We start from the raw sequence: 16005 nt of genomic DNA, 5'->3' as shown, positions 1-16005 counted from the left end.
GGACCATGGTCTCAGGGAACATCTAGCTCAACTGGCATAACACAGTTTATAAAGAAAATGTTCTACAGTCTACTTTGGTGAGTAGTGCCTGGGGTCTTAAAAGTTTGTGAGTGGCCATCTAAAATGCTCCAATGGTCTCACCTCATCTGGAGCAAGGGAGAAAGAAGAAAACCTAAGACACAAGGGAAAGATTAGTCCAAAGGACTAATGGACCACGACTATCACAATGTCCACCAGGCTGAGTACAGCATAACTAGATGCCCAGGTACCACCACTAACTGCTCTGACAGGGATCACAAAAGAAGGTCCCAGACAGAGCTGGAGAAAAATGTAGAACAAAATTCTAACTCACACACACAAACAAAGACCAGACTTAATGGTCTGACAGAGACTGGAGAAACCCGGACACTATGCCCCCAGACACCCTTTTATCTCAGTACCTAAGTCACTCCTAAGGTTCACCCTTCAGTCAGATATTAGACAGGCCCATAAAAAAAAAAAAAGAAAAGAGACTAAATGGGCATACCAGCCCAAAGGGCAAGAACAAGAAGGCAGGAGGGGACAGGAAAGCTGGTACTAGGGAACCCAAGATCAAGAAGGGGAGATTGGGAACAAGTTGACATGTCATAGGGTTGGCAACCAATGTCACAAAATAGTACGCATATGAATTGTTTAATGAGAAACTAGCTTACTCTGTAAACCTTCATCTAAAGTACAATAAAAAAATTTTTTTTTTAAATAAGATAGGCAGTTTGAATCCACCAGCTACTCCTTGGAAACCCTAAGGGGCGGTTCTACTTTGTCTGACAGGGTTGCTATGAGTTGGAATCAACTTGATGGCAATGGGTTAGGTTTGGTTTTGGTTTATTATAGAAGTAAATTTGCATAACTCCTATAAACTGTGTTCTTTGTCATCAGTATTTGACCTGATTTTCTAAATTGTAATTCTCCTTTCTGAATGTTTGTGTAGGAAATGCATCAACAACTACAACTGTGATAGACAGCAAAAATGGATCAGTGCCCAGATCCCCTGGAAAAGTGCTGAAGAGGACAGTCACAGAAGACATAGTGACGACATTCAGCTCCCCGGCAGCCTGGCTCCTGGTCATTGCTCTCATAATCACGTGGTCAGCTGTTGCAGTTGTTATGTTTGATTTAGTGGATTACAAAAATTTTTCAGGTAAGATAGATTAAATTTAGCTTTTAAATTAAAACAAACATAAATGTTCTCCCCAGACCTGGCTTTGTTTTTCCTTGCCTCATCTTAGTGTATGAAATAAAGAGCGCCACATGTGTGCCTTAGGGCCACTGAAGCTGAGTTCCTTTCTTGCTCTTCCCCTTCTATTCTCCTTCCTTGTGTTGGCAGACTTCAAAGGTACCCTTTATTTGCAGAGGTGAACAAAGGTTGAATGTTGCAGTTTCAGAAAGGTAATGATTAGAAACCTTGAATAGATGTCTAATTTGGGGGAAAAAATGGGAGCTTATCCACCATTAAATACAAGATAATTTGTAAAATTTAAACTTAGTAATACAAAACAAAACAACTTCTGGGCAAAAGAAAAATTTGATAAAATATTTTTAATCCCCTGTATCCTCTGGCTCCAGGCTTCCTTTACAAACACAGTCTTACCTTCTTCCACCAAACTACCCTATTTTGAGTTACTGAAAATAAAGTGTGTTAAAAAGAATTTTCCCAGAATTGCTTGCCATGAGACACTGTTCCTTGAGTCCATGTGTCCTCAGGGATTTGAGGCAAAATACAAATAATACAAATGAGAAAAGACAGATTTTCATATGGTCTATTCAATCTCTAGGAGTCCCTGGGTGGCAGAAATGATTAGGTGATCAATTACTAGCTGAAAGGTTGGCACTTCCAATTCACCCAGAGATGCCTCAGAAGACAGGCCTGGCAATCTGCTTCTGAAAGGTCACAGCCTTAAAAATCTTATGGAGCAGTTCTACTCTGCATACATGGAGTTACTGTGAGTCAGAATTGACTCTACAACCACCACCACGACTACAAATTCAACCTCTAAGTTCCCTGTCCTTCCCTCTGTTAGAGAATTTTTATTTATTTTTAAATTGTATTTATCTATTTTTACTTGGGACTGCCTCTATTCACTAAATTGTTTGAAGACAGGAATTAATCAGGTGCACAATAAATATAAAACGAACCAATGAATGGATTTATCATGCATCACCTTTTACTACAAGCGAAAGCATGTCATTAACCTCTTAATGGTGCTCTTTCATAATTGCACTCCACATTTTCTTTCTCCAGTAGAAGTGGGGGTAAAAAGAAAAGAAAACCAAACCCGTTGCCACCAAGTTGATTCCGGCTCGTAGCGACCCTATAGGACAGACCAGAACTGCTCCATAGAGTTTCCAAAGAGCTGCTGGTGGATTTGAACTGCTGAACTTTTTGGTTAGCAGCTGTAGCTCTTAACCACTATGCCACGAGGGTTTCCAGAAGTGGAGGTAGGACCTGGAAAACATAAATACTATATGTTCCATTTTATACACTCAAGGATCCCGTATTTATCTTTATGACACTTTATTCGCTCATTTTACAATTTTTTATCAAGTACTTACTATGTGTGCTAGTAAACAGCTATGCCAAAGATATCAAAAGAAATACAGGTATAAATATCTTGAAGTCATAGCACTATATTTTTTGGGTTTGTTGACACATAGGTGAAATTTAGATGACTCTGCTAGCTGCACTCTTGGTAGCTGGGCTTGAAATACACGTATAAATATCTTGAAGTCATAGAACTACATTTTTTGGTTTTTTTGACATGGAGGTGCAATTTAGGTGACTCTGCTAGCTGTAGTACTCTTGGTAGCTGGGCTAAAGTGAGAGCAACACGTAAGGGGTAAAGGTAAGACCCATGAATGTCAACCAAAGCAAAAGAGTATTTTCCAGAGCCATAAATGTCTTTTGTAAATAGGCAATACTCAAGTGTAGACTCAAAAAATATACAGTTGAAATGTCTATGATATAAAATTGTAACTATGAGTAAAATATAGTTGGTTGTATTACTCTAAGAAATGTTATTTTCCTTGAGTCAATATTGACTATAGTATTTCACCTGTTTGTTTGCTTTTTAGGATTTCACTGATTCAAATTTTAGGACCAAATATGATCATAAAATACCATTCTTTCATTTTTACAACAGATTTATTTTAAGAATTGCATGCAAATCTAATATTTGTGAAGTTAATTTTATGAGTTGGGATCTACTTGACTGCAACAGGTTTGGTTTTTGGTTTTTATAGAAATTGTTGTTGAATTTGTTCTTAATTCTTTAATAAAATGAGCAGCTACCTAAAATTAGTTTAGATTTTTACACTGAAAAACAAACAAAAGAACAACAACAACAAAAAGTTGCCGTCAAATTGATTTCAACTCACAGCCACCCTACAGGACAGAGTAGAACTGCCCCATAGGGTTTCCAAGGAATTCCTGGTGAATTTGAATGGCCAACCTTTTGGTTAGCAGCCATGCTGTTAACCATTGTGCCACCAGGGCTTCAACCTAAAACTAGTTCAGATTTTTATATTCAATTACTTAAATGTAAGACACATTTATAATCTATAGTAGAGTAACCATTAAAAAAAAAAAATAGACCACTGTAATTAGGTGCTATGGATTATGCCTATGCTACTTGCATTTCATTTGATAGGGCAAAAGATAAACTCTATATCAGTATTATTTTATTTCTTCTTTCAATAAGTGTTTATTAGGTACATCTTCTATGAAAGACCACCTCCTATGTTTCTTATACTTAATATCGATCTAACCATCCGTTCATTTCCTGAAAAAAGAAAACTGCAAGTCATGGTACAAGTTTCCTCCGTACGTAATCAGTCATCATATCATGCACCTGCTAAATCTTGTATGTCTCATAATCTGCCCCTGCCTCTCATTACCACCATCTTCATTACTACATTTCAGTCCTTCATTTTCTTTTGAGGGGACTAATGCAATTACTTCGTGTCTACACCATCTGGTCTCTCCTCTTTAACATTGCTCTCAATGGTCTGTTCATAATACATAAATTTGATGAAGTTGCCCTCTGACCTAGAACTATTCGAGTATTTCCAATTACCTACCTATAAACTCCTTGGCATGAACTTCAAGTTTTTGGCTTTGCTCTTCATTTCTATTTTGCAATTCAGTTTATGTACTCTGTTTCCCAGTTATACTTACTACTATTCATTCCTGATAGTGCTAGGGAACTACATACATTCATTCTTTGTTGCCTCCACTCATGCAGTTTTTTTTTTTTTCTCGCTGTGTAGGAGCTCTGGTGGCAGTGGTTAAGCACTGGGCTGCTGACAAAAAGCTGGCCGTTTAATCTGCAGAAGAAAGATGTGACAGTCTGCTTCTATAAGACTGTAGCATCGGAAAGCCTATGGGGTAGTTCTACTCTGAAATATAGATATCACTAGGGTTGGTGACACCCAGTGGGTAACTCATGGCATCACCCTCCCTCTCACCCCTGTCCTGGGGTGAGTGGGGCTGTGAAACCCCATGGGAGGAAGAGCTCCACCCCACCGGTCCTGCCCCCTCTGGCTCCCCGCATCATCTCCCCTCTCCCACTGGCCAAGCCAGGGACCCTGCTCTCTGTCTAATGGCGGGCACATCCCAGCTGCAGCACCCTGACTGGTGGGAACCAGGGGATGGTAATGAGTATCACAGAGGGTGATGAGTGACACCAACCCCAGTAATGCCACTGCCTTGGCATCCTCTACCCTGGTGATGCCAACTCCCCCAACCCCCATCCCCCATTGCTGCTGTAGGTGCCACTGTGGACCCAGGGTCACTTTGTTGTCATCCCCTTTTACAGTGTCAGGGGGTGCGGTCCACACTCACTGCTAGCGATGCCACCGCATATAGGGCCCTGTGAGTCGGAATCAAAGCAGTGGCAGTGTTTTTTTTTTTTAAATAGCAGAAAGTATAGTAGTTAAGAATGTGAACTCTGGTGCTGAATTTCCCTGGTTTTAAATCCAGACTTTAACCACTTATAAGCTGTATGATTTTGGGAAAATAACTTAGCCTCCCTTTGTCTCAGTTTCATCATCTATAAAGTAGGAATAATAATAGTGCCATTTTAATAAGACTTAAAAATATTATATGAGGAGGTGGGGCCAAGATGGCAGAATAGCCAGACACTTCCGGCTATCCCTCTTACAATAAAGACCTGAAAAAACAAGTAAAACAATTATATTTATGACAAGCTAGGAGCCCTGAACATCAAAGGCAAAGTTACAAAATGGACTGACTGGCAGGGGAAGGGATAGATGGTTCAGAAGTGGAGAGGAGTTGCCAGACCTGAATCACCGGGATCCCTCAGGCACCATTCCCGGGAGTGGCTGTGGCAGGCTGCTGGTGCCATTCGGCCACAGTTTCCTCAGGGAGAAGCAGCCAGCCTTACAGCCTACTCATACCTCAGGAACCAGAGAAAAACAGCACTCTCGGCAAAAGCTAAGAGCTTGCATATATTTAACCCCCACCCCAACCCCAAGCCAGCTTCAGAGGCTGTTGATTTCCCTGGGCCTGAGATAGGTCCTGCTGAGTGCCAGGAACCATTCTCCTGGCCTTGGAAAAGTAATAAATTCACAACTGCAGGGAAAGATAATTTGCCAGCTCCACTAACCTGTGGAGCTCCGGATAGAAGCAGCTCCTGTCCAGGCATAAATGGTCTGTGAACTTTGAAGAAGATCCCCCCCTGCATGGACCTGTGTGGGCCTATTTCAAGAGAATAGACCCTTGTTGGCAGACTGCAACTGTTTCAGCTGTGTGGTGGAGAGGTGGGTGTTTGATGTTTCACACTGCTTTATCTATTAAGCAGGGTCCTCACCTATGCACATCAGGGGCCTAAGGACTGGTGGCTCCACTCAGGTCACCCAGGCATCCATGACAGGGGTCCAAGGATAACAGATGCCTCCCAGTCATTACAACCAAAAGCATTGGGGGCCCATGGTCTGTCTGCAGGACCCACCCACATGTACGCTCTAGTGAAGAGGGATGCGCTTTCCATAGAGACACTTGGGGATGATTCTTAACCCCTGCCTTGTTCAGAGCATGACCCCCTGCTGCAACCAGATACTGGTACCTACAGCAATCACCCCTGCCCCTCTAAGACTGTAGGACAGAATCTGTACCACGCACTTGATGACGAGCTACCTGGACACCTGAGCTGAAACCATGCAAGAAAATTGAATGGACTCCTAGGCTGATATACCTGGTAACAGCTCTAGGCATCTGGTGACAGGACATCAGAGTTTTAAAGCTGAAAATAACCAAGCTAGCTCACTCAAGCAACTCATTTGGACACATCAAAACAAAGCAAGAAACTAGGATACAGTAAGCAAACATAAAATAAACTAATATAATAACTTACAGATGGCTCAGAGACAGCAGTCAATATCAAATCATATAAAGAAACAGACCATTATTGCTTCAACAAGCTCTCAAAACAAAGAATCAAGGGAACTTCTAGAAGAAAGTGCCTTCCTAGAATTACTGGATGAGGAATACAAAAGATTAATATATAGAACCCTTCAAGACATCAGGAAGGAGATCAGGCAATACACAGAACAAGCCAAGGAACACACAGATAAAGCAGTTGAAGAAATTAAAAAGGTTAATCAAGAACATAATGAAAAATTTAATAAGCTGGAAGAATCCACAGAGAGACAGCAATCAGAAATTCAGAAGATTAACAATAAAATTACAGAAGTAGACAAATCAATAGAAAGTCAGAGGAACAGAATTGAGCAAGTGAAAGGCAGAATTGGTGAGCCTGAAGATAAAGCACTTGGCACTAATATTTTTGAAAGAAAAATCAGATAAAAGAGTTAAAAAAAAAATGAAAACCTTAAGAATCATGTGGGACTCTATCTGATTGGAGTACCAGAACAGGGAGGGATAACAAAAAATACAGAGAGAATTGTTGAAGATTTGTTAGCAGAAAGCTTCCCTGATATTGTGAAAGATGAGAAGACATCTATCCAAGATGCTCAGCGAACTCCACATAAGATAGATCTTAAAAGAAATTCACCAAGACATATTATAATCAAACTTGCCAAAGCCAAAGATAAAGAGAGAATTTTAAGAACAGCTAGGGATAAACGAAAAGTCACCTACAAAGTACAGTCAATAAGAATAAGCTTGGACTACATGGCAAAAACTATGCAGGCAAGAAGGCAATGGGATGACTTATATAAAGCATTGAAGGAAAAAAATTGTGAGCCAAGAATCATATATCCAGCAAAACTGCCTCTCAAACAAGAAGGTGAAATTAGGACATTTCCAGATGACCAGAAATTTAGAGAATTCATAAAAACCAAAAACAAAACTACAAGAAATACTAAAGGGAGTTCTCTGGTTAGAAAATCAATATCAGATATCAACCCAAGACTAGAACACTGAATGATGCAATCAGAGGTCAACCCAGACAGTGAAATCACAAAAATAAATCAAGATAAAAAATGCTCACAACAGGGAAACAGCAATGTTATTATGTAAAAGAAGACAACATTAAAATAAGAAAGAGGGGCTAAGAAATGTTTTCATAGATCTTTCAAATGGAGAGGAAGACAAGGTGATATAAAGAAATAAAAGTTAGGTTTAAACTTAGAAAAATAAGGGTAAATATTGAGATAACTGCAAAGGTGACTAAATATCCCACATATCAAAATAAAACACAAGAAAAAAATAGAGACTCAGCAGAAAAAAAGACAGACAACAACCAATAAGAGGAAAAGACAATATATAAAGAAAAATTTCTTAAGACAAAAAATTAAGTGGGATAAAGAAACTGTCAACAACACACAAAAAAAGACACCAAAATGACAGCACTAAACTCATACCTATCCATAATTACACTGAATACAAATAGACTAAATGTGCCAATAAAGAGACAGAAAGTGGCAGAATGGATAAAAAAACACAATCCGTCTATATGCTGCCTACAAAAGACACACCTTAGACACAAACAAACTAAAACTCAAAGGATGGAAAAAATATATCAAACAAACCACAATCAAAAAAGAGCAGGAGTGGCAATACTAATTTCTGACAAAATGGGATTTAAAGTTAAATCCACCACAAAGGATAAGGAAAGACACTATATAATGATTAAAGGGATGATATACCTGGAGTATATAACCATACTAAATACTTATGCACCCAACGACAGGCTACGAGATACATAAAACAAACTTTATCAGCATTGAAAAGTGCGATAGTAAGCTCCACAATTATAGCAGGAGACTTCAACACTCCACTTTTGGTGAAGGACAGGACATCCAGAAAGAACCTCAATAAGGACACGGAAGATCTAAATGCTACAATCAACCAACTTGACCTTATGTACATATACAGAACACTCCACCCAACAGCAATCAATTATACTTTCTTTTCCAATGCACATGGAACATTCTCTAGAATAGACCACATATTAGGTCATAAAGCAAGCCTTAACAGACTGTAAAACATTGAAATATTACAAAGTATCTTCTCTGATCATAAGGCCATAAAAGTAGAAATCAATAACAGAAAAAGCAGGGCAAAGAAATCAAACACTTGGGAGCTGAACAATACCCTGCTCAAAAAACACTGGGTTATAGAAGACATTAAGGATGGAATAAAGAAATTCATAGAATCCAGTGAGAATGAAAACACTTCCTATCAGAACCTTTGGGACACGGCTTAAACAGTGCTCAGAGATCAATTTATATCAATAAATGCACACATCCAAAAAGAAAAAAGGGCCAAAATTAAAGAATTATCCCTACAGCTTCAACAAATAGAAAGAGAGTAACAAAAGAAACCCACAGGCACCAGAAGAAAACAAATAATAAAAATTGGAGCAGAATTAAATGAAATAAAAATCATAAAAACAATTGAAAGAATTAACAAGACCAAAAGCTGGTTGTTAGAAAAAATCAACAAAATTGGTAAACCATTGGCCAAACTGACAAATGAAAACCAGGAGAGGAAGCAGATAACCCAAATAAGAAATGAGATGGGCAATATTACAACGGACCCAACTGAAATTAAAAGAATCATATCAGATTACTATAAAAAATTGTACTCCAACAAATTTGAAAACCTAGAAGAAATGAATGAATTTCTAGAAACACACTGCCTACCTAAACTAACAAACAGGTAGAACAACTAAATAGACCCATAACAAAAGTAGAGATTGAAAAGGTAATCAAAAAACTCCCAACAAAAAAATAGCCCTGGCCCAGATGGCTTCACTACAGAGTTCTACCAAACTTTCAGAGAAGAATTAACACCACTATTGCTAAAGGTATTTCAGAGTATAGAAAAGAAAGGAATACTCCCAAACTCATTCTATGAAGCCAGCATATCCCTGATACAAAAACCAGGTAAAGACACCACAAAAAAAGAAAAGTACAGACCTATAAACCTCATGAACTTAGATGCAAAAACCCTCAATAAAATTCCAGCCAATAGAATTCAACAACATATCAAAAAAATAATTCACCATGACCAAGTGGGATTCATACCAGGTATGTAGGGATGGTTCAACATTAGAAAACAATTAATGTAATCTATCATATAAAACAAAAGACAAGAATCAATTGATGCATAAATGACATTTGACAAAGTTCAACACCCATTCACGATAAAAACTCTCAGCAAAATAGGAATAGAAAGAAAATTCCTCAACATAATAAAGGGTATTTATACACAGCCAATAGCCAATGTCATCCTAAATGGAGAGAGCCTGAAAACATTCTTCTTGAGAACAGGAACCAGACAAGGATGCCCTTTATCATCACTCTTTTTCAACTTTGTGCTGGAGGTCCTCGCCAGAGCAATTTGGCTAGATAAAGAAATAAAGGACATCCAGATTGGCAAGGAAAAAGTAAAAGTATCTCTATTTGCAGATGACATGATCTTATACTCAGAAAACCCTGAAGAATCCTCAAGAAAACTACTGAAACTAATAGAAGAGTTCAGCAGATTATCAGGATACAAGATAAACATACAAAAATCAGTTGAATTCCTCTACACCAACAAAAAGAACATTGGAGAGGAAATCACCAAATCAATACCATTTACAGTAGCCCCCAAAGATAAAATACTTAGGAATAAACCTTAAAAGAGATGTAAAACACCTATACAAAAAAAACTATAAGACACTATTGCAAGAAACCAAAAGAGACCTACATAAGAGGAAAATCATACCTTGCTCATGGATAGGAAGACTTAACATTGTAAAAATGCCTACTCTACCAAAAGCGATCTATAGATGCAATGCAATTCCAATCTAAATTGCAATGACATTTTTTAATGAGACGGAAAAACAAATCGCCAACTTCACATGGAAGGGGGAGAGGCCCCAGGTAAGTAAGCATTACTGAAAAAGAAGAACAAAGTGGGATGCCTCGCTTTACCTGATTTTAGAACCTCTTATACTGGCGCGCAGTAGTCAAAACAGGCTGGTACTGGTACAACAACAGATACATAGACCAATGGAACAGAATTGAGAATCCAGACATAAATCCATGCACATCTGAGCAGTTGATATTTGACAAAGTCCCAAAGTCAGTTACATGGGGAAAAGACAATCTTTTTAACAAATGGTACTGGCATAACTGGATATCCATCTGCAAAAATATGAAAAAAGACGCATACTTCACACTATGCACAAAAACAAACTCAAAATGGATCAAAGACCTAAATATAAAATCTAAAACGATAAAGATCATGGAAGAAAACATAGGTACAATGTTAGGAGCCCTTATATATGCCATAAACAGTATACAAAACATTACCAACAACGAAGAAGAGAAACTGGGTAACTGGGAGCTTCTAAAAATCAAACCCTTTTGCTCGTCCAAAGACTTCACCAAAACAGTAAAAATATTACCCAGGCCTGGGAAAAAGTCTTTAGCTATGACATTTCCAGTCAGCACCTGATCTGTAAAATCTACATGATACTGCAAAAACTCGACTACAAAAAGACAAACAACCCAGTTAAAAAATGGGCAAAAAGATATGAACAGGAACTTCACTAAAGAAGACATAAAGGTAGCTAACAGATACATGAGGAAATATTCAGGATCATTAGCTATTAGAGAAATGCAAATCAAAACTACAATGCAATTCCATCTCACTCCAACAAAGCTGGCATTAATCCAAAAAACAAAATAATAAATGTTGGAGAGGATATAGAGAGTCTGGAACTCTTCTACACTGCTGGTGGGAGTGTAAAATGGTACAACCACATTGAAAATCAATTTGGTGCTTCCTTAAAAAGCTAGAAATAGAACTACTGTACTATCCAGCGACTCCACTCCTTGGAATGTATCCTAGAGAAATAGGAGCCTTTACATGAACAGATAAATGCACACCCATATTTATTGCAGCACTGTTTATAATAGCAAAAAGATGGAAGCAACCAAGGTGCCCATCAATGGACGAGTGGATAAATAAATTATGGTAAATTCACACAATGGAACACCACGCATCAATAAAGAACAATAATGAAACTGTGAATCATTTCATAACATGGAGGACTCTGGAACGTCTTATGCCGAGTGAAATGAGTCAGTTTCAAAAGGACAAATATTGTATAAGACCACTATTATAAGAACTTGAGAAACAGTTTAAACAAAGAAAAAAATATTCTTAGATTGTTAAGAGAGGGGGGAGGGAGAAGAGGAGGGAGAGGGGTTTTCACTAATTAGGTAGTAGATAAGAAGTATTTTAGGTGAAGGGAAAGACAACACACAATACATGAAAGGTCAGCACAACTGGACTAAACCAAAAACTAAGAAGTTTCCTGAAGAAACTGAATGCTTTGAAGGCCAGTGTAGCAGGGGTGGGGGTTTGGGGACCATGGTTTCAGGGGACATCTAATTCATTTGGCATTATAAAATCTATTAAGAAACATTCTGCATCCCACTTTGGAGAGTGGCGTCTGGGGTCTTAAATGCTAGCAAGCTGGTATCTAAGATGCATCATTTGGTCTCAACCCACCTGAACCAAAGGAAAAAGAAGAATACCAAAGACACAAGGTGATTATGAGCCCAAGAGATAGAAAGGGTCACACAAACCAGAGACGACATCATCCTGAGACCAGAAGAACTAGATGGTGCCTGGCTACAACCGATGACTGCCCTGACAGGGAGCACAACAGAGAACCCCTGAGGGAGCTGGAGAGCAATGGGATGCAGACCCCAAATTCTCATTAAAAAAACCAGACTTAATGGTCTGACTGAGGCTAGAAGGATTCCGGTGGTCATGGCCCCCAGACCTTCTGTTAGCCCAAGACAAGAACCATTCCCAAAGCAAACTCTCCAGACAGCATTTGAACTGGACAATGGGATACAAAATGATGCTGGTGAAGAATGAGCTTCATGGATCAAGGAGACACATGAGACTATGTTGGCATCTTATATCTGGAGGGGAGATGAGATGGCAGAGGGGTTTAGAAGCTGGCTGAATGGACATGAAAAGAGAGAGTGGACGGAAGGAGTGTGCTGTCTCATTAGGGGGAGAGAAATTAGGAGTATATAGCAAGGTGTATATAAATTTTTGTATGACAGACTGACTTGATTTGTAAACTTTCACTTAAAGCACACTGAAAATTAAAAAATATGTGAGTAACTATACTTGAGTGCGTAGTAAAGAACTCAATTTATCACAAACCTTTTACAGATATTAATTTTAATAGCAGAGGCTCATTCCTCTATTGTTATCTAGAGGATGCCTATTCTTGCTTTAATGTTACCTTAACTTAAATGCCACCTCCTTTCTGAAGCATTTCCAAACTTCTTAAAATAATTTTCTATACCTTGCTCTCTCATTCTTTAGCACTTTATGAGCACTTGTATTAAAAGTAGTTAACACAGTATATCATAATTATTTGCTTATTTGTTCATCTCACTTAGAAACCCAAAACTTCTCCAAGGAAGGAATATAGGCTTGTATTTCTCTGTACAATAGTTCCTGTCTCGTAGTAGCTTTTCTGACATATGTTGCTTAAAGGTATGATTAACACTGACATTTTGAATTTGAAATCATTCCTCAAATTACGAAAGAAACTAAGTATTTAGCATAAAGAATATTGTATTTCATCCCTTCACACAGCTTTTGATCAACTTTTGAAATTAAGATAACATTAAAATGCAAAAATTGTAAAATAAAAATATATTTATAAAAAATAGTTTTACTTATAATTTGTAATAGTTATGTATTTCTGCACAAAAATTTTGTCAAATGTTAAGTGACCTAATACAACAGTAAACACTTACTATCTCACACAGTTTCCAGGGGTCAGAAATTTGATACTAGGCTACCTAGGTGGTTCTTCTGATTCAGGTTGCAGTCAAGATGTTGGCCGGGGTTACCGTCATCTGAAGGATTGACTGGGGCTGGTGGATGCATTTCCGAGATGTTTCTCTCACATGGCTGTCAAATGAATGCTGACGTACACTCACAACATGGCAGCTGGCCTTCTCCAGAGCTAGTGATCCATGAAGAGCAAGGCAAAAGCCACAGTGTCTTTTCTGACCTTGACTTTGAAATTACACACCGTCATTTCCACAATATTCTTTTGGTTACACAGGTCAACTCTAAATAATGTTGGAAGTGTTGCATAAGGCTGTGACTACCATGAGGCAAGGATTATTGGGAGCGATTTTGGAGGTTGGCTATCGCATATTTCACTCTTAGAAAATTATATTGTCAAGTTATGTGTCTTTTGATAAATACTCAGATATAAGGAAGTGCCATGTAATATTCTAGTTGATAAAAGTTACCGTAGTTACAACAGAAACAAAGAAAAAGATGATGTGTTAGGATAACTGTCATCAGAAGGCCATATCTAGAAAGACAAAAATTAACCAAGTATTTGAAATGAAAAAATAAAACAAAATCATAAAGCTTGACATTTTAAAGGTGATATTTATAAATTCTTCAAATAAGAAGTTCAAATACCCTTAGCTAATTAAAATTCAAGTGATCAGTTTCTAGGAATGAAAGAATGTAAGTTCAAGGACTTGGTATAATTATACCATAAAACCTACACTTATATTAATCTTTTGTTGGATGAGACACATTCACTCATATTAAGATTCAATATCCTTTTTTTCTATATAACAAGCTCTAACCTGCCTTTTTTATGTTGAGTCTTCACAGAAAATATCATTTGCTTCAATGAGAGCTTCAAAATTTAAATGATACTTTTACATTTCTAATGTTAATTTTAGTTGATACAATTCAAGCCTTTGCTAGGGATTAATATTATTATCATTGTGAGTTTCCATACTAGATAATACTCTCTGAAATATGCAATTGCTAATGTTAAAAAAACAAAGCTAACAGTAGAAGAAAGCATACTAGAAATAGCTCTGAAGACCAGAAAGTCAGGGCTTCTGTTCTTGGGCCTTAAATTACTCTGTGGCACTTTAAAAAAGTAGGTAAACTCTTTGAATATAATAAGAAATTATTCATAGAGAAATAAAAGTCGATTTTCATAAGCAAATACTGTGCTGGATTGGAAAGAATGATTCTGTCCCAGGCAACCTCCACAATTCCTTATTTTCTGAATTTGATCTGATGTACCCAAATATAGTCTACTTATGAGCCACAGGTACAATTGGCCTTTCTGTGTTTCCTTCAGAAGATTTGAGTCATTCTATAGTTCTACAACCTATAAGGTAACATGACTAAGAACTAGCATCTCCATGTTTGTCAAACGAAGATAGTGCCTTGTTTTCCCATCTGCAAAATTTGTGGCTTTGATTTTTTATTTTTTAACATAATAAGACACATTTTAGAGCATTAATAAACAGAGACTTGGAAAAGGGATTTCACCCACTCTTCATTTCTTCTTAAATATAATGTCCAAACAATACTGTGGTGTTTCAGTCAAGGTTTGATCAGACAGCGGTACCACTCTGAGCCTTATAGAATAAGAGATTTATTGTATGGCTCAAACTTTATGCACCCTGGGAGCTAATTAGGCAGTCTATGTAAGGCTGTTGTTAGTGTGTCTGGGGTAGGTTTGAAGTCAGCGGGTTGCAAGTTGGAAAGAGCAGATGGACTTAGAGTGGGGGAAGCTAAAGACAAGACTAAGGACAACCTGTATTTGTCTTTCACCACCTCACATTACAATGATGTGGGTAAGCTGCTGGAGAAATTGGCCTCCTTCACCAGGTAACGTCACACAAATCTGGCCAAATTCCGAGACGCTGAAGGAAGCAGTCCAGTGGGAGTTGGAGGAGACGCTGCTGACTGTTGCCACACATCAACGAGGCTAACTAATGTATCAGAGACAATGTGCATGAGTAGCAACAGCACCTGCCATATAACAAGCTCCAGACAATAAACAACATCTAGTCCTTTGTTTTAGCCTTCCACTGCTCTCGAGAATTTTTAATGTAGCCAATTGTTACTTGGAAAATTACATGGAAAGGAATTCTGGGACACGTAGTTCCAACTTAGTAAATTTGACACAGTACAAACACATCACATAGGATGACTATATCATCCAAAACAGGATACTTGTGAGAATGAAAGAGAGTGCTATTAATATTTCCTTCAGGACAATAGGAACAAAGCAAGATGTATGATCACCTTGATATTATCTACTCTGCCTTAGTCCTTTCCTGGAAGATGAATGTATTCAGAAACCTCCAGAAGGGCAGGGTAAAGTTGCTTTTTTCAGGAATTGGGGAGAATGTGTTATAAGTGTAGTGGTTAAGTGCTACGATTGCCAACCTGAAGGTCGGCAGTTCGAATCCGCCAGAGACTCCTTGGAAACTCTGTGGGGCAGTTCTACTCTGTCCTATAGGGTCGCTATGTGTCGGAATCTACTGGATGGCAAAAGGTTTTATAGGCTTTGCCCCCAGTGTTCTGTAGACTCTGTCATAAAGCCCTTCTAGAAAACAGTGGTATCCTGACAATTTAATATCTCTGGACCAGAATTTGTGCACTTTGAGTGAAAT

The 16005-nt window shown here is 38.1% G+C and overlaps 1 protein-coding gene across 1 annotated transcript in view; it reads left to right on the top strand.

Annotated features, from left to right (window-relative positions):
• Positions 1-207: 207 nt before the first annotated feature.
• The window catches only part of TRDN (triadin), a 354043-nt gene continuing 338245 nt past the window's right edge, over positions 208-16005 (top strand). Inside the window, exons 1-2 of the mRNA XM_049874135.1 lie at positions 208-265; positions 971-1180. Coding sequence (XP_049730092.1) covers positions 208-265; positions 971-1180 — 268 coding nt within the window. The remainder of the gene's footprint in view (positions 266-970; positions 1181-16005) is intronic.

This window comes from Elephas maximus, chromosome 1 (genome assembly GCF_024166365.1).
Source record: "Elephas maximus indicus isolate mEleMax1 chromosome 1, mEleMax1 primary haplotype, whole genome shotgun sequence".
NCBI lineage: Eukaryota > Metazoa > Chordata > Mammalia > Proboscidea > Elephantidae > Elephas > Elephas maximus.
This window is presented reverse-complemented; position numbering and strand designations above follow the sequence as displayed.